The 19,675-nt window shown below is 45.8% G+C and overlaps 1 protein-coding gene across 1 annotated transcript in view; it reads left to right on the top strand.

The window, feature by feature from the left end:
* Positions 1-19,675, top strand: part of DZANK1 (double zinc ribbon and ankyrin repeat domains 1) — an 846,943-nt gene that overhangs the window by 234,504 nt on the left and 592,764 nt on the right. Inside the window, exons 4-7 of the mRNA XM_078648955.1 lie at positions 474-591; positions 3,991-4,084; positions 4,664-4,788; positions 17,966-18,051. Coding sequence (XP_078505081.1) covers positions 474-591; positions 3,991-4,084; positions 4,664-4,788; positions 17,966-18,051 — 423 coding nt within the window. The remainder of the gene's footprint in view (positions 1-473; positions 592-3,990; positions 4,085-4,663; positions 4,789-17,965; positions 18,052-19,675) is intronic.

Genomic DNA, 19,675 nt, shown 5'->3' with positions numbered 1-19,675 from the left:
CGGGGGCTCAAGCACCAACTTCAATAAACAGGTACATAACGACGTGTAAGCTCAATGATAAATAACGCTCCGAAATAATCTTACATTTTGTGATACTTACCTAATGCTGCTAACCTCGCAATTTACTTTTTTCCAATGACTACAATGAAAAGGCTTTCAGAGGCACAGTTGCTCACACTTTCATTATAAATCACGTATGTCACAGGGATTGTAAGTGATGTGCCACACATTCTATTTCTGCCCCGGACAACGTCGGGACGGGCTGCTAGTGATTATATAACTGAAGGTTTGTTTGTATCCTGTTTGTGAGTCCCCAAAAATTATTTGGCACCTTTTTCTTCAATCAGAGAGACAATTTTTCATTGTAATGTAGGTGGTTAAGGAAACCGAAAATCAATTAGGTCTAATATAAAGTATTTAGTCCCTTTGGGTTCAAGTGTCTAATTACTAACCACCTGTTTGTACTCTTTCAGGGATAACAGGGAGAGCGGAATTGTTACTAAGGTGTTTCTTGTCGAATATGAACCTCCACAAGCAGTGTCTTCAGATGAAGATGATGAAGAGAATTTTCTCAAAGAGCTTTCCAAGCAGGTACATTGCAACAACTGTAAGTCTTTGATATGCTATACATTCAGTTCGCAAGGACACCAGATCATGGTTAATTATATACAGCAAAATGTCTATGCCGGACACAGAAAGCCTAAGAACACATAACCAACTATGGATATATTTCAAAATCTGTGAATAGGTTTTGTCTTTAATAATTGCTCTTTAGGACTATTTCCCAAAAAAAGCACTGTTTTGCTATAATATTAATATATCTCGGACGTGGCCTTAAGCGTCAAGATGGCGGTCGCACTCTAAGAGTGCTCTGGCCCCTCCGTCATCCGCTTCTATCTTGATACCGGCGGCTGCCATCCATACCCTCAACTAGTACACCGTGGGTCCCCGCCATACTGAGGACCCTAGCATGTCGATTCCTGACACCTGGGACCTGCTTTGGCTCCGGACCCGGCGGGGCCCTTGAGGCCGCCTCGTGGTGGTCTCCTTCAGGACCCGCAGCTGCATGTGGCTGACCTCACCGTGAAGCTCTGGTTGCCAGGTGCCTTATACTCAGCCGGGGACCCTGCGCAGCGGACCACTGGTCCTTGGGGGTGCTCTCCTGGCCGGCTGCTGTCCTGACCTGTATCCGGGGTCCCTGGGCTCCTGCTGTGCAAGATGGTGGCTTCCGGCGCCCGCGGCCTATGAGCCTGGCGGGTCCCGCAGTGGACGGCGACACCTGCATTTCTGGGCCCTGTGGACTATGACCGGGCCCTCGGGAGGCCGTCCTTTATCCTGGTGGTGATAAACGAGGTAGCCGCTTCCCGGAACTGAGAGACATCAACCCGACGGCCAGATCACAAGGCTGGTTCCTGCAACTGAAAACGGCTTCGGCACATTGAAGACGGTGCCGCCCGGTGAGTGGGGACGGGGCTGGGGAGCGGCTGTCAGGTCGGGCAGTGGTGCGGGAGGTCATCTCTTAGGCTTCCCTCCCCCCAATCATTCTCAGGGTAGCGGCACAAGGGGCTGTTCTGACTGCTGTGGCTGAAGTGACCTGCTATACCTGGGGCCTGGCTTGTTAGGTGGGGCGGTGAAGGTCCGATCGGCTGCTTACTTCGAGCAGCGGGTGTCCCGTCCCCAGACTCTGGCCTGGGCTTCCCCAGCCCTCGCGCTGGGTGTCCCTGGGGCCGGGTGGACCAGAGGCCTTGGTGACTGAGTGGCTGTGGTCGTCCTCCTCCGGGCGCTCGCCTCAGGTAGCCACCCCGGGCTCGCCGCCCTCCCTGCTTTTGAGGCCCTTTGAGACGGGCTAGCACCGGTCCCCGGGTGGACTGTCCACTGGTATCGTCGCCAGGGGTGGCCCTCTCCAACACCTGACCCGGCCCTGGTGGAGGTGGAGCACCCTGTTTCCCTCTCTTGACCGCTATTTCAAGCAGTGGTGTGCGGAGCAGTAACTCTCCGCTCCCTGTGCTGGTTTCTCTGGGGCGCATTCCTCAGGCTGCTTGGTCCGCTCTTCTTGGGGCTCTCTACCGGCGACAGGACCCTTACCCCCCTGTGACATCTGGCCGGTGAGCTGGCGGAGGTGGGTCGCTGAGACGCTGCAGTGGCGGCACCCGGCGTGCGACGCGGATGACTGGAGCGGAGGGCGGAATCGGCTGCATTGCTCGAGCAGTGGGGGGACCCGGGAGCAGTCCCCCCCCCATCTCCGCTGATCCTTCTGAAGCGACTCCCCCATGCGGCATTATCCCTCCCAGCATCCATTGACCATTCCTTGTGGCCCAAGACCCTGAAAGACTCATGCAGCATCACTTAGGGCACTTGACCGCCCTTGGGCTGCTGTGGCCCTTGTGCCCATCTCCCTGGACTCTGAACCCCCACTGGGGCGAGCCGGGACGACGATCATGGGGAGAGATGGGACCTCCAAATCTGCGACTGCCCCCACGCAAACGAAAATGGACTGGTTCACCACCTCTGACCACGACCCACCTGGCCACACGGAAGGGGCCCCCACTCCCGGGTAAAGATTTAGCGGCCATCCTCCAAGCGATTAGCGATTCGCTGGCATCGGTGGAGGGGAAGATCGGTGAAGCTAAGGTGGATGTGTACCTTCTTCACCAAGACCTCCGCAACGCCACTGCCCAAATTGCGGCCGCTGAATCTCGCATCTCTACAGCGGAAGACAATATCCACCAGTTAAAAGAGCAAGTGGCCAATCTGCACTCGCACACCAGGGAGCTACACCGGCGTGCAGAGGATGCAGAAAACCAAGCACGCCGCAAAAACATTCGCCTGGTGGGGTTCCCCGAAGGGGTCGAGACAAATCAGGTATCCACCTTCATCGAATCCTGGTTCTCATCATGGATGCCTAAAGACACCCTCTCTGTGTGGTTCATGGTGGAGAGAGCCCATCGGTCTCTTGCACCGAAACCACCGCCCGGGGCTCCACCACGTCCCATCATACTAAAAATCCTTAATTTCAAGGACCGGGATGCCATCCTGTGCGAGGCACGCTCTCAGGGACCTCTCAAGTTCCAGAACCACACCATCATGGTGTTCCCTGACTACATCAAGGAATTGCAAGACCAACGCTGCTCACACATGGATGTCAGGAACAAACTGCAGAACCTGGGATTGCAGTACCAGCTCCAGTTCCTGGCCCGCCTCTGTGTCATTTTTCAGGGAAAAACTCAATTCAATCACTCATCCCAAGCGGCTTGGGCGTGTCTGACGGAGGAGCGCCCCCTCAGACAGCGGCGAAACTTGTCTCCCGCGCCCCCGGATTCTCAGTCCTCGAGACCCCGATCACCTAAGCAACAGCGCAGGAGGCGCACGCAATCCGGCAGGAGACGCCTGTCCCACACGGAACCACCCAGATCATCAAGCCTGGCTGCTCGCGGACTCCGTAACTCCTCTAGCCCTTCGGACTCTCCTCCCCGCCTCCGGCATCACTCAACTGGCTCCTCATCCAATGCTCCTCCGTCGTCTGCTCAGCGGGACCTGCAGGCCACGAATTCCGATCTATGCTGCAGCCCAAATCTCTGAAGCTCCTGCGGAGGGTGTGGAGCAAGTGGGTGGGTGCCGTGGAGTTGTCCAATTCTGTACACATTGCTCATATTCAATGGTACCTTGTGAGGTCAAGTATGTTGACTTTGCTCTTTCATTTAGCTGTGAGTTGTTAGCGTCAAAATCCACTGCTGTATTGCTGGTGTTTGTTTATTGTCAGAAACAATAAAATTGCTTATAAAAAAAAAGTATTACATCTCTCCAGATAATGCATTGGTCTTAGAAGCATTCTTTTTGGCTGTACTTTATAATGACCAGCTTCTGTGGGATTCAGTTACAACATTTTTAATTGTCTCTGTTGTAGTCTGCTGTATTTAATCTCTCACATTGTATTTAGAATTGGGAAAGCTGTTAACATGACCACATTTTGAACTCCATTTGCCTTTTCAGGAAATGGGAAATGGAATGTCGACCACAAAATCAACAAAGAAAGAGGAAACCAGAGAAAGCAAGTCTGCTTGGGATATGACTCGCTCTTTTCAAGGTATAGTGTAGAGTTTTTGCTTATTTAAGCCCAACTTTAAGTGAATCCCAAGAATATCATCTGTTGCTTTGTGATGTGGCTTTATTTGATCGGTTTCACTGTTTTAAAAAATGTTCCCTGCTGTCTTTATTTCATGTTTTCCATCCAGTGTACTGTTATATTTTTCTCTGCCAATGCATGTTCAGCTCCTTGACAATGAAAAGTAGGTCAAGAATTAGGATTCAGACTCAAGACAGTTACATTATTTCTTACCAAAACTGTTACCAGTTTGTTAACATCTTCTTTTTTTCTCCTTGTTTCTTTCTGTATCTTAATAATATGAACACAAGCAGAAATGTTTTCTGCCAAAACACTTATTGCAGTCGTACAACAACATAGAATGTCACAGGCGCAACTCAGCCTTCTGTGTCTTGAAAGTAGGCCAAGAAAATGAGACACGCTATTCTATTTCTTTTAGAGGGGAGCAAAATCCAGTTTGATTCAGTGAATTAAAAAAACAACCGGAATCAGCTTTGTGTCCTACAAATGTTTTTCTTCTAGAAAGAGATGCCTGACTGAGGCATTTACTTTTAATTTTAGATCTAGAGATTGAAGGAAGGACAAGTCATCGGTCTTTCAAAGGACCACGTTTCATGAACAGTCGCCTTGGCACTCCAGCGCACTTGGAGATACCAGCTTCTGCACCACAGACCCAGAGATCACAGGTAAGTGACTTGGTGAATACTTTTGGTGAAATCCTGAAATATATTGACCAGCATTTGAGATTTAAAGAAACAGTGTGCGTCTTAGACAACAATTAGTAGGCCAGTCCATCCTAGGGACAGGGGAAAATAATATGAACCTGAGTTCCTAGTTGGCACTGGGTATTGCATTATGATACTTCGCATCAAGTGGGCATGATGTTTTTCCATTCTTTGTTAATATTTTGATAGTCCTTAGTGAATATCTTGAAAACTTTTATTGCTATGTCGAATCTTGAAAGCTGTACATCAGAAATATATTTATTAATTTGAAAACATGCATAATCCTGAAAAGAGAGCATGAAATTGAAAATCAGTGAGAATTTAATTCAGCTAGGAAGGCCAGCAATCAAAATCCATTGATTGTAGCCCCACTTTGCTGCCAGTGCATTTTCCCTAATAAGAGCTTCAAACTCACAGCAAGCGCCTCATCTTTGCTGCTTCAGTTGGCCCGAGACATGACTGCGTCTTCAGTGTTTATGGGACAGGAGGAACAACCATATGTTGAAGGCTGTGTAAATGTAGTGCATTTGGGCTTTTCTGCAACTGAAGGCTATTGGTGTGCATAAGTTGTTGAACCAGTCGCTTATGCTAGCTCTCCTTCAGCTTGATGGTGGACCCCAGACAATGACAGACTGTCCCTTTCAGTGAAGTTGTTAATATGTGTTGGCTCACCCTGCACATGTCACTGAATTGGTGAGCCAGGGAGGCGGTGCATGAGCTAACTTAAAAGCTGTTGTGAGGAAGAATAATTTCTGATGGATATATCTGCCTGTGGATTCCTCACCTTATGAATTACCCCATGCGCAGCATTCCACTGAAACTTTGCTCCATAGCTCTCCCACATCGGCAAGGACGTCACAATGGAACGACTCCACTCGCGACCCCGCGCAATGTCATCGGAGCAATAAGAACACCTTGTTGGGGTGGTGACGTCAGTTCCCTTTTTTCCACGCCATTGACACATAATGGTTTTTCCAGGGCCCTGCGTTCTGAGTTTTATTGGTGCACGTTCCTCCTGAAATTGTAGCAGTGACATAGCTGCTCAGAAATAATCTGGTTTCAAGCCGTGTAGGAAATGTGGGTTCATATGTCCATCACTGACCCCATGATGATTGCCATTGGTGCCTCTCGTCGGACCACTTCGAAGTCGTCAAGGAAACACAAGAAGACGCAACGTCATGGTTCCAGATGTCGTTCGTCTAAAGGCAAGTCACCGAGGTCGGGGTCCCTGGTACTCTGGCGTCACAGAAAGGATGACGTCTCACCTTCCCCTTCACCTTAGGTGACTCCGGCACACTCTCCGATGCCAAGAGAAGTGACGCCTTCGCTTTCGGCTGCTCCATCCCCGGCTTCTGTGTTGTCGGCGCTGCAACTAGAGCCAGTCACGCAGCTTCCTCTGGCTGTTTCTGAACCGGTGGCACCAGGTCCGTACCTACCCTTTCCGGCTCCAGGTTCGAATCCTTTGCATTTCTTGATTGTGATGTACGGCATGTTTGCCAGGGCGGCTAACCCTGTTGGTCCCATGGGACCGGTTTCCTTCAACCTTGGAGGTTTGCCACCTCATTTTGCTCAGGTACTATTCATTCCTTTCATGCCGATGACCCCGGGAAGTTGGCTTCTCCCGACACCAAGGATCTCGACTCCGCTGCATTCCCTCGAGGGAAGTGTGCAGTTGGAGTCTTCTACAGCGCCTTCCAGCTCCAATCTGGCACCGACTCGGCCTCACCCGGTGCTCTCCGCTAATCCTGTGGAGCCTCCATCGACGCCGGTCCCGAAGTCACTGGTGCCTATGATGCCGGTGCCCAGGATGAGATCCTGAAGGGAGGCGCAGAGACTCCTGAGGGGGAAGAATTCCAGGAGCAGCAGGAAGAGGCTGAAGAGGGGAAATTATTGATCGTGTGCAAGAATTTGAGGGACTGCAGGAGGCTAGTGATTTGGATACATCTCCGGAGCGGGAGCTCTCTTCTCCGAAAGGCCTTCCATCACAGGAGGTCTCTACATACCACTTCATTATAAGGAAGGCAGCTGATCTGCTGGACTTGCAGTTACCTATACAGAGCTTATGTCTAACATCCTGACGGAAGTTCTTCGCTCTCCTTTATCTGTAACGGAGCCTCTGCTTCCCTTTAATTAGGCTTTGAATGAGCTCATTTTAGAGGTATGGCAGAAGCCTATGACTGCCCCTGCTGTGTCCAGATTGGTTGTAAGAAGATACAAAGTAGCACCTGGGGATCCGGCTTTCCAACTGCACACACATCCTCTGAGAGCTTAGTAGTTCAGGCATCATGCTCTACTAAGCAATCTACAGGCTCTTTCCCATCCACACCTGGGGATAGGGAATCTAAGAGGATGTAGCAACCAAGTAAAAAAGTGTTTTCTTAAGCCAGTATGGCCTTAAAATCCACAAATGCAACATATCTGCTGGATCGCTACATTCACACACTGATGGATTCTGCAAAGGAAGTGATCCCCAAGCTTCCGGAGGACGTTCAGGGGCATTTTGCGGAGGTCCTATCGGACACATAAGCTGAGGCCCGTCAAGTAATATGATCTGGACTTGATACAGCGGACTCTGTTGCTAGGGTGATGGGTTCATCAGTGGCAACCAGGAGGCATGCCTGGCTAAGGCGGTCCGGTTTTTCTTCAGATGTGCAGGCTACCCTTTTGCACTTGCCTTTTGATGGCTTTCGCCTCTTTGGTACTAAAGTAGACTCAGCGCTGGAGTGCTTTAAGGCTAGAAGGGCCACAGCTAGATCAGTGTGTCTACAGTCTCAGCTCAGAGGCTTTGGTTACCGAATATTTCACAGGTTTGGCAAGACTACTTTCTTTCAGGCCCGACAGCAGCAGCAGCAGCACCTGCAACTGGTGAATCCTCGGTATAGATTATACAGAGGGACAGGTAAAGGTCACGTGTGAGGCTCAGCTCATCAGCAAGTCTCCTACTCCTCCTCCTCCTCTCCCGTTCCCCCAACTGGTACAGAAGGGAAGCAGCTCTAGAGCCCCCATATTAGAGCATGTTTGTTCCGTGGGAGGTCAGGTGTCCCATTTTCTTCGAAACTGGAGATCTGTTGCATCAGATCTCTAGGTTTTGGATCTCGTAGAAAATGGATACTCCCTTCCTTTCCAGGACTTACCTCCTCCTTTCCCCCCTCGCCAGGGCTGGTGCTCAGAGGACTATCTGTTGCTCCTGCAACAGAAGGTTTGTCCTTTGCTACAGAAATGTGTAATAGAGGTTATTCCGGAGCAGGAAAGGGGTCAAGAATGCTACTCTCGGTATTTCCTGATCCCCAAAAAGGACAGGCGATTAAGATTGATGTTAGACCTCAGGGTCTTGAATTTTTACCTCAAACAGGAGAAGTTCAAGATCTTGACACTAGCTCAGGTTCTTCTGGTGCTGCAGCAGAAAGACTGGATGGTGTTGATCAATTTACAGGATGTGTATTTTCACATTCCCATCCTGAAGTTGCATCAGAAGTATCTCCGTTTTACGGTGGAGTCTCAACACTACCAGTTTGCGGTCCTTCCGTTCGGTCTTACATCTGCTCCATGGGTCTTCACAAAGGTGAAGTTGGTGGTAGTAGTCCATCTCAGATGATCTAGGATTCCTGTTTTTCCCTATCTGGATGACTGGCTGCTCAAGGCAAAGTCACCAGAGATGGTGCTGCATCACCTGCAGGTAACAACGCACCTATCGTTTGACTTGGGTTTTTCAATAAATGTACCCAAATCTCACCTGGGGCCTCTCAGCGCAACCTGTTCATATGGGCAGTACTGGACACTACTGTGAGTCATGCTTTCCCGCCTCCTCAGAGTATTCTAGACATCCAGGCTTGGATTCCACTTTTTCAAGATGGAGCAGCTGTTCCAGTCCTGAAGGTATTATGCCTGCTCGGTCTGTTTGCTTCCTGCATACTGTTGGTCAGCCATGCACCCTGACCCATGAAGGCACTCCAGTGGTGCCTCAGCAGGCAGTGGCTTCAACACAATGGATATCTCAAGGAGGTGGTCAGGATCTCTAGAGACACTGCAGCAGAGCGGTTATGGTGGAGTGTTTCGGACGACCTGTCTCAAGGGAAGCTGTTTCCTCCTCCTCCTCCGGTGGCCACAGTGATAACGGATGCCTCCACTCTAATGTGGGGAGCTCATCTAGGGGATCTTGAGGTCAAAGGTCTTTGTTCTCCTGTGGAAAGATTGTTTTACATCAATCTTCTAGAGTTGAAGGCGATACATTTCGCTCTCAAGGCCTTTCCTCCCTTCCTGGTCAGTCAGTTCAGGTCCTGACGGACAACACTACAGCGATGTGGTACATCAACAAACCGGGAGGAATAGGGTTGGATCATCTCTGCAGTGAGGCTCTGCGACTCTGGTCCTGGGCTCAGGACCATTGGATTTGTGTGATTGTGAATCATCTGCCTGGAGTGCTGTATGTGCGCACGGACAGTCTCAGTCGGCAGTACTCCGCCGATCGCGAGTGGCGTCTCCATCTGGACGCCGTCCATCACATTTTCAGGATGTAGGGATTCCCTCTTTTGGACCTGTTTGACACTCACGAGAATGCACACTGCCGGTTGTTCTGCATTCTCCAGTATCCGATGTGGGGAGTGTTGGGGTACGCGTTTCAGTTAGTTTGGGGCTCTGAGCTTCTTTACCCATTTCCTCCCACACCCTTGATTCCTCGAGTTCTGAGGAAGATTCGCCAAGACTGGGCCCAAGTAATATTGATCACCCTGGACTGGCCAAGAAGGGTGTGGTACACAGACCTCCTTTACCTCTCATCGCACCCTCTGCTCCATCTCCCTCTCAGTGTAGACCTCCTCTTGCAGTCGCAGGGGCAGGTTCTACACCTCACTTCCAGTGCCTGCCCCTTCATACTTGGAGATTGAACAGGGCAACCTGTGCTCTTTCTCTCTCCCGCCGGATGCAGTGGATGTTATTTTATCGGCCAGAAGACACCCCACCAAATCTGTCTATTCCGGTAGGTGGGCCAGGTTTGTGAAATGGTGTGGAGAGAAATTGATTGATCCATTAAAAGCCCATTTGTCTGATATTCTCAGTTTCTCTCGTTCCCTGGCACAGTAGCCACAGTCAAAGGCTACTAGTCTGCCTTGTCAGTTTTTCTCTGCTTACTAGACCAACCCTCTTTATTTAAATATCCCATAGTCATGATATTCATTAAGGGTCTCACTAATAGGTTTCCTCCGACTCCATTTGTCATGCCTCAGTGAGATTTGAATTTAGTCCTTTCTTGATGGGGTCTCCCTCTGAACCCCTGCCATTGAGATTTCTAACCTTTAGGACAATAGTTCTGATTGCAATTACTTCTGCCAGGAGGGTTAGTGGGCTGCAGACCTTTAGCTCCAAGCCCCCATTTACCTCAATTCTTGCAGATAAGATGGTTCTTAGGACCAGAGCTGCGTTCCTGTCTAAGGTGGCTACTTCCTTCCACCTAGGTCAATCTATAACTTTACCTACTTTCTATCCTCCCCCTCACCCTTCCAAGGAAGAGGAGTGACTTCACCGTCTAGACCCTAAGTGGGACAGAACTAAGGACGTCAGGTTGGACAACCAACTCTTCATTTGATATGTGGGTAAAATGAAGGGCAAGGCTGTCCACAAGAGAACGCTGTCCAGGTGGATCATCCTCTGTATCAAGATCTGCTACGTTTTGTGTTTCATTTTTTCAGTTTCCCACCTTGGATGCCCCAATTGAGTAACTCTTCCTTTATATCACTTTTGGTAGTTTGTACATACGTTGCCAATCCCGCAGGATACCAACAAGGTACAAGTGTCAATAATTTATCAATTTGACATTTCCACCTGATATGACAGAGCACACATTGTTTTCCTTATTCTTTAGGTGTCCCTTCATTCTGTTGAACCTGATGAGACCCCATACCCATAAGGGGGTTGAAACATCTTGGATATATGCAAATGTACCAACTACTCAGTTAGTTAGCTTTTCTATGTGTTTGTTTTTAGTTTTGTGAAAACACTTGAATATATGTTGATTTGTTGGTTATATACATGTTTTGTATGTTATTGTTCCCTCTTGTTTCGTTTTGACCTGGGAAACTTTACACATTTTCCATATGTATATAAGAAAATATAATAATTTTTTCATATAAACAGTCCTTGCCTACTCTTTCTTTACGATAGCCATGAACAGTACAACTGTATACAGCAATGATGCTTTGTTTTATTGGTTATTCCGACATACCTCCAATAAGAACCATTAATTTCATGATAATCCAAACTGCTCTGTCATGAAAACCTAACAGGGATTAAAGTTGCAGTCAAAGTGCTGGAGGACAAATTCAAGTCTTTAGTGTAAAGATGAGAGGACAGGAATTTGAATTGATGAAGCTGGAGGCATGATATTGATCATTGGACCAATACTGAGTTGAACAGAGAGGGCCATGCAGGACCCTGGAGACTTTAAAAAATGTTCAGTCAAGAGTATCTTGAAAATAGATGCTATACTGGAAAGATTTGAAATTTGAAGCCGGATGTTCAGCTTCAAATTCTAACGGTGCTGTCCACAGTCCCTGAATGTGACCTTTGTCATTCTATGGATAAGGTGTTTGTGTCATTGACAGATTTTGCTAAATAAGGGTTTACAATGGTTTGCTCCACTTATAGGGTTCCCAATAGGAGCTATGAGGCCATAGGGTTTTGTGGGTGTGACACTAAAGTGTGGTTTGAGATCACCTGACATGCAAGGCCAAGTGCCCAATGGTGAAATTAAGCAGCCGCAAATTAGTCTTGGTGAACACAAATCACCTCTATTTCTTGACATCAGCAGAAAAGTTGTAGTAGTATGCAGTTCCTGTTGCTTTTGAGAGAGTTGTTTGACTCCAGAAAAGTTTTCCTATTAAAATTCAATGCTTTGGTGGACAATATCTTGTTGTTCTTAACACCCCTGCCACACTCCACTTGCTACCCAATGAAATGAGTGTTTAACAAAAAAGCATTTACACCTAAATACATTTTGGAAGACACAGAAGGATTGCACTGGATATGGGAAAGTCGTAAATTGCTAGCTGTTTTGCCATGTTCCCAAAATATTTATAAAAATATCTTTGAGGGCAAAAGTCTTGAGTGCAGACTATCTTTAACAGTGCTTTAATCCCAAATGAGCTACCTCTAGAATCTGAAATATCAAGCGGAGATTCTGGCTCAGATATTTATGAGACTGGAGTATCTATCTCTAGTGCAACAAACAGCTCAAATGAGGAGGAAGAGAAAGAAGAAGAAGTAGAGGGTCCCGAGGTTGGAGAGAGGAATGCAACATACAAACTATCGACAACAATCTTGGAGGCTTCAAACATTACAGTAATGGGTGCACCACAGGCATTTACCCAAGATATTATCCCTAAAGGGGGTAAAAAAGAGGAATGGGGAAAAAGAAGAACAGGACATAGAAGGCACCGCCTATCAACCGGCGAAGAAACCACAGATCCCGGAGGCAATACGGAGCATGACAAATATGGCAAACATAGGAGTGGCCGTGCAAGGGAATCAAGAGAACAACAATCACATAGCCGACATTGGCAAGAGCCACAGAAAAGTAGTCTATCGCCAAATGAAGAGGGTTGTGATATGCAAAATATGAGGGAGCCCTCTTTAAGCGAAGTTCTAAATTCAATCAAGCACTTTCACAGAGACGTTAAGAATGATAGTAACAGGAATCATGCTGCTATCCAGGAACTGCGAGGAGCCGTTAAAAAAGTAGACCAAACATGTTCAGAAATATCGAACAGAATGGTCTCTGTAGAGTCTCGCACGGAAAACTTAGAGACTGACTTCAGTAAACTCCAGAAGCAAGGGGCAGAACACGAAGGAGTTATCAGGGATCTGATGCAAAAAGTCGAAGATTTAGAGAACAGAGGCAGGAGGAACAATCTTTGTTTCCTAGGTATTCCCGAAGGAGTTGAGAGAGATGACCCAAGGGGGTATATGATCAACCTGGTAAAGACAGCCTTTCCGGAGCTTGGAAGCTGGGATATGAACATTGAACTTCAACGGGCACATCGCTTCCCCCTGGCACTCCCCAAACGTAGCCAGAATCCAGCACAGTATCCTAGAGCTATGCTGGTCAACATAGGTAATTTTAGGCTAAGAGAAGCCATTTATGATATTGCGAGGCCCACAAGGAAGAAGGAATTCAACGACTTTTCCTTCTTCGTGCGCCCAGATTTTGCTCACGCGACTTTAGAACGCCGGTGGAGGATGAGGCAGCTGATCACTCCATTCGAACAAAAGGGAGCAAAGATATTTCTTCAAAATCCAGCAAGATTAAAAATAATCTATAAAGGCACAGCTAAAACCTTTACCAGTGAAGTGCAAGCAGAATCCTACCTGAACAAAATCGGGGGGAATACTAATCAAAAAGCTGGCAAATAGCAAAAGTCCTGAAAGCTCTTTGAATAAATAACCAAACAACAACAAATCAAAACTCAGGACATAACCCCCACATGCCAGCAAAATAAGTAGATTTTGAGCAGAACTTATACTGTAAGGCAGAGGCCCTAATTACTTTGTAAAGCAGAGGTTTCTATTTACGTATCATAGAAATGTAGGGAATACATATCTTTGATTCCGGGTCACGGGGCACGTCTGACAAGTACTGCCCTAACTGACAACCACACCTGGGAATTTTGTACCCAGGACGTCTCATTGGGGAGGGGGGAGGTGGGTGGGGGGAGAATAGAGAGGGTAGGACACGGGGTGTGAGGGAGGGGGGGATAGCAGGGGTGGGAGGGGAACAGAGGGGAAAGGGCAGAAATGTTGCACAAGGATATGGTGTTTTTTTGTTGGCATTACAAGTTTGGGTAGGGAAAAGAACACAAGATATACAGCAAAGCAAAGATAAAACACACAAATATCAGTTTAGGGTCAACAGTACTAAAGCTATATGGCATGTAGAATAGCCTCGATAAATGTATGTGGGCTCAATGAGCAAAAAAAGAGGTTTAAGGTAGCAGGACTACTTAGAACACTGCACGTTGACTTGGTTTGTCTGCAAGAGACCCACATAGAGGGTACCAACTCACACCTGTTGGGCCAATTAGGGTTCGAAGTTATGGCAAAATCAAATCAAGGGACCAAAACTAGAAGTGTGGCGGTGCTGGGAAGGAGCAGTGACACAATTATAAAGAGGAAAAGTGAAGATAAATGGGGAAGGTGGGTGCTGACCGAGATAGTCTTTAAGGGGGAGACGTTCACCTTAGCTACAATATATGGATCCACAGAGGATGATCCAGATGTATTTCAGTACCTGGATGTGGAATTGGCACAATGGCCTGAGCCAATTGTATGTTGCGGTGATTTTAATTTACACGACCCAATCAGCTCATTCTTGCAGCCAGGCTCACAATATCTAGGCAGGAAAAAGAAAATGTTTAGGGCACTGTCGGATATGACAACACACAACTCACTGGAAGATCCTTGGGTAAAATGGCACCCGAATTTAGATGGTAGCACTTTCTTCTCCGCTCCTCACCAGGTGTTGGTCAGACTTGATTACTTTTTAATTTCAAATAATTTAATTGCTGAATCAAAAATTGAAAAACAACCCCGAATAATCTCTGATCATAGCCCATTGGTTCTGACGATAAGACTAGGGCATTCACATAAAAAAGAGCTGCAATGGACTTTTGATAGGGCGCTGCTGCAAGATAATGGATATCGGGTGTATATGACAAAATGGATCAAGGACTTCTGGGATATAAATAGAGGGACAGCACCCCCAGGGATAGTGTGGGACGCCTTTAAGGCTTGTGTTAGAGGGGAGACGTTAAGCTTTGTGATGTCTGCACAAAAAAAAGAGAAACGGAAGATAGAAGAAATACGACAAAATCTATTGAGGGCCGAAGAAGAATTAGCAGTAGCTATTCAACAACAGGTCCCGATAGAACAAAACATCCTTAAGCTAATATCGGTTAGAGCAGATGCCCTGGAAGGAGTTGCCCAAAATACGGCCGAGAAATATATGGCTAATAGGGAGAACGCATATGAGCTCAGTGAAAGGGTGGGACATATTCTAGCTGTGCGGACTAGGCAGAGAGTAGCAGCAGCAGATATTAAAGAAATCACCGATACCCAAGGAAATATGGTAACAGAGGTAGGACAGGTAAGGGAGGTCTTTAAACAATTCTATACAGATCTCTATGCCTCAGATATATCAGCCAGCACGGAAGAGATAGAAAAATATTTGAGCGAGGCGCCTCCTTCGGTGCTCTCCGCAATTGAAAAGGAGGATTTAGATGTTGGATTCCGGTTAGAAGAACTGGTCACTGCTCTTGGCAGTCTTCCCTCGGGGAAGGCAGCAGGGCCAGACCAGATCCCAGTGGAATTCTTTAAAATATTCCAAACAGTGATCATAGGGGACATGTTTAATATCATGGCAATGGCACAAAAGGGTGAATTCGTCCCCGAGTCCTGGATTGCAGCCAACATCATCGTAATACCAAAGAAAGGTAAACCCACAACTGAACCAAGCTCGTACCGCCCAATTACGTTGATGAATGCCGATGTCAAGGTCTACTCAAAGATACTAGCTAAAAGATTAGCAGGAGTGGTTGAGGGTTTGGTTAGTCCCTCCCAGCATGGGTTTATCCCAGGAAAAGGAACAACACAGCATATCAGGCAGGTCATTACCATGTTTGATGCAGCAGGTACCCTAGGAGACCCTATGGCAGCGCTGTTTCTAGATGCAGAGAAGGCATTTGATAGGGTCTCCTGGGGATACCTATGGTCAGTCATGAGGTGGAATGGAATAGGGGAGGGCTTCATCAAGGCCATACAGACCTTGTATATCAACCCAATGGCTAAGATTAGGGTCAATAGGGGATACTCGGCAGCAGTCAAGATCTGTAGAGGGACTAGGCAGGGCTGCCCGTCATCCCCCCTCCTGTTTGCACTATACTTGGATCCCTATCTGCGCAGGCTGGAACAGAATCCACAAATTGCCCCGATGAACATAAATGGCTGTGCAATAAAAACTCTTGCGTATGCGGATGACGTCGCCATTCTGACACCTAACCCCTCTGCCGCCATTAGGGAGATTGAAGCAGAGGCAGAATGTTTCGGTCAAATCTCGGGATACAAACTGAATAAATCCAAGACACAGATTGTTGAAAATAGATATTCAGTGTGTAACGACGCTAGAGTAGTTGGTTCAGCCGTGTACTTGGGGGTGGCAATATCAGCAAATCTTGATATGGTGGTAGAGATAAATATGGCTCCACTGATGACAAGAACAAAAAAGGATCTAACAAGGATGAACAACTTACACCTATCGTTGATGGGCTGTACCAACGTTATTAAGATGCTGATTCTTCCCAAATTACTTAATTTTTTTAGATCGATCCCTTTATTCTTCGAGAACAGATGGTTTAATACACTAGAGGCAACATGCAATAGATTCATCTGGGCACATGGGAAGACGCGTAGGGCATACAGATACATCACGCTCCCAAGAGAAAGGGGGGGGTGGGGAGCACCGGACTTCAGGTTATACTACATGGCAGCTGCCCTACAATATATGCAAGGATTAATAGGAGGAACAGATCTGGATCTAAGAGTTAATAACCTGTCTACGAAAGTATATGCTACGGTGTTAGGGACAGAGGCGGAAACTTGTTTTTTAAATTGTATCGATGTTGGCTACTTTAAAAGAACCAGGTTTAAGACACTCTCCGCAGCTGTTAAGATTTGGATTACCTTCTTGAAAAGAAGTAAACTGGGGAAATACAATAGATATATTAGACTCTATAAAAACAGGTCATTTCCTCAAGCAATCTTTGCAGATGAAGTAATGTTAGAATGGGTAAACAATGGTATTGTCCAGATAGGGGACTTATTTGAGGCAGAGGGGATGGTACAGTTCGCAGATCTAAGAACTAAGTATGGTATCGATAATAGAGGCTTTTTCAAGTATCTCCAGGTCAGGAGTTTTTTAAATAATAAAACAGGGGGGACAGATGGAGTAAGTAGGAATGAGATACTGGAAAAAATTAGACTTTTGGGGGATTGCACCATTAGGTCTTTTTATGCCTGTTTGGTTAAAGGGAAAACTGATAATTTAGGAAAAGTGGGTAATAAATGGGCGGAAAAACTTAACGTGGAAGTAGGGTGGCTCAAGAAATCACTGGACCTAGGTCGTACTATATTGTGTTCATCCTCCATGCAGTCACAACATTATAAAACTCTGTATTCATTATACCATACCCCCGCTAAGATAGCTAAAAGGGGTGGGACCATGGGTACAAACTGTCCCCGATGCAACACTAGCGAAGTTGACATTATTCACATATTTGCTACCTGCCCTCAACTACATACGCTAGTGAGAGACATCGAGGGATTTCTAGACAGATCATTGGGTATTCAAATCAAACTTAGCCCAGCTCGGATAATCTTAGGTCTGGGTATGGAAGGAGCAGATACACAGCACGAATTCCTGTTCGTGGCAATGTCAGTATACAGATTGACCTTAGCAAGGGCATGGCTTGACAAAAATCCACCGACACTACAAACCTCGCTGGCTAATCTGTTGAATGCATATAATATGGAGAAGAATATTTATGCACGAAAAGGGAAAAGGGGAAGGACACTAGGTTTAAGAATATGGCAACCCATAAGTAGGTGGAAAGAAGGATTTGGGCCGCATGTAGACTCAAGAAGGGCTTAACGTTTATTAGTGGTAAAGTAAGAAATACAAATAATGTTTGTGGAAAGGTGTAATGAAATGTTTGTATATCTATGAAGCATGAAGTATTAATGCTGAACAATGTATAATGTATAAAGTGTGTGCAACATTGAAAATAATAAATATAATTTAAAAAAAACAGTGCTTTAATCTCAATATCTGTTATGCAATTTCACAGCCAACAAAGTTGTCGTTTCCAGTAAGAAACAAAGTATTGAATTTGAGAATATATTACGTTTTTGAATTCTGCATTTGAATTTTAATATTTTTTTTGCTTCATGAGTGTAGTTCTTTCAATCTATTTTAAAAGTTGCAAATAATAAGAAAATTAATGTAGTTGTGTATATGTTGTAGAACAGAAAGTGTCACAGAATTAGTTTTCACTTGCTCAACTTCTTAATCCAAATAACCATTGTTATTTTTTCCCAGATGAACGGCACTGCAGACCAGCCTACTAGAAAAACTCTCACAAGCACCCAAACTATGAGAATCCAAAGGGAAACCGATTTCCTCAAGTAGGCCTTTTCTTTTACCGTATTTTATTTTCCTAAAGTGCGTCACTATTTAGGAAATAAGAAAAAACTCACTTTAGATTAGGAATTGAGGGGATTATCTGTGGTGCACCTTGTCAACAGCTATGGAATTGTTCGTGTAGTTTAGTTGAATTGGTTATTCACTTTTGAACATTCACAAACACAGCATGTGTGATACATTGGGTTGTTGGTTGACTTGGGTGTGAGCCCTGTTTAATCAACAGCCACAGTCCATGGCAGAGTGATCCACAAAAAGTCATTAAATTAACCTGTGCTTAACCCAGGGTAACTTGGTACAAAAGGCAGTCAAGCTTAACTTAAAGGCAATGTGTAAAGTATTTCTCCAGCCCCCAAACACTAATAAAGTAAAAACCCAAAACAAGAAAATTTCTCAAACCAATTTATAAAAATAGATAGATTTTAATAAATTATTTGACACCACAATGACAAACATCTGGTCAGTAGAACCAAAGTTACGGTTTTTAAAGATTTTTTAAAAAAAAACAGATTTTATTAGTCAAGTAGCACATAGCAAGCAGCCCCCTGTAACCCAGAGGCAACTGTACAATCAGTACAAAAGGTTCATATTCGCCCTTGACTATACAGTTCAAAATGCATAAAACACCCCCCTCCCCTATGTCCAACTCCTTCAACCAACTTAAAAACCCTCATTCATATGCAGGAGCGATTGAGTGGTATATCTTGGTTCTCCGCTTCTCTTAAAACGTGAAAGCATAATTATTGGGTCTTTTTTGATGGTATGCTTTTCTCCACCTGGAGGTAGACCAACTGGTTTTGACAGTAGTGATCAGGAATAAGGTGAAGTAAGTGAAAAATGTGAAAAGAGAACATTAAAATTGCTTAGCTCTCCTTTCCAAATGAACTTTATTCTGTAGAAGAGGTGGCAAGGTTAAAAATAGGGTGGTGCGTGTATAGACGTGCTACTGTTCTATAGCACCTTATAGTCCATGCAAAAGGTCACCATGTTTCAGCCCCATGAAAATGCCTAAAAGGTTTGGGGGCTTTCTTCAGGACCTACTTCAAGTGCTAGGGTGCTATTCTGTAAGTATCCTATTAGGGTAGGTAATTAACTCACCCTTCTTTATTGCAACTGGTCAATAGTACCTATAGCTGGGAAACAAAATGCACACATATATTACTTGTTCATTCAATGGAGTTTATTCATTGTGTAACTCCAGGTGAAGCATCACAAGAATTTTGAGATCCGTAAAGATACACATGGTGGCAGAGAAGAACGCAATGAGTAATCTCACATAGCAACTGCTAACGATGAGACTGCTGTTATTTAATTCAGGTTGTAATTTTATGGCATGCGGAAGCGTAAGGCATTTCAATAAAAAGATGCGCGTTGCTCATTTATATTAAGCTGGTCATTCGCGCCTTTGAAAATAGATCATTAACAGGTTATAATGCTCTCTGCTCGATAACATTGTGCAGATATGCGCGCTGGTGAAGTGAAAGCCATTTATTAATAAAACGTTGGATGCGGGAAGAGTGAAAACTATCGTACTTATTAACAATGTGTGATAAATACATTGTTATTCAATTTTACGCCTATCGGACTGCCTCCAGAATAGGAGCAAGC

The sequence above is a fragment of the Lissotriton helveticus genome, chromosome 6 (assembly GCF_964261635.1).
Source record: "Lissotriton helveticus chromosome 6, aLisHel1.1, whole genome shotgun sequence".
Lineage (NCBI taxonomy): Eukaryota > Metazoa > Chordata > Amphibia > Caudata > Salamandridae > Lissotriton > Lissotriton helveticus.
Note: the sequence above shows the minus strand (reverse complement) of the source record. Positions and strands in the feature narration are given on the sequence as shown.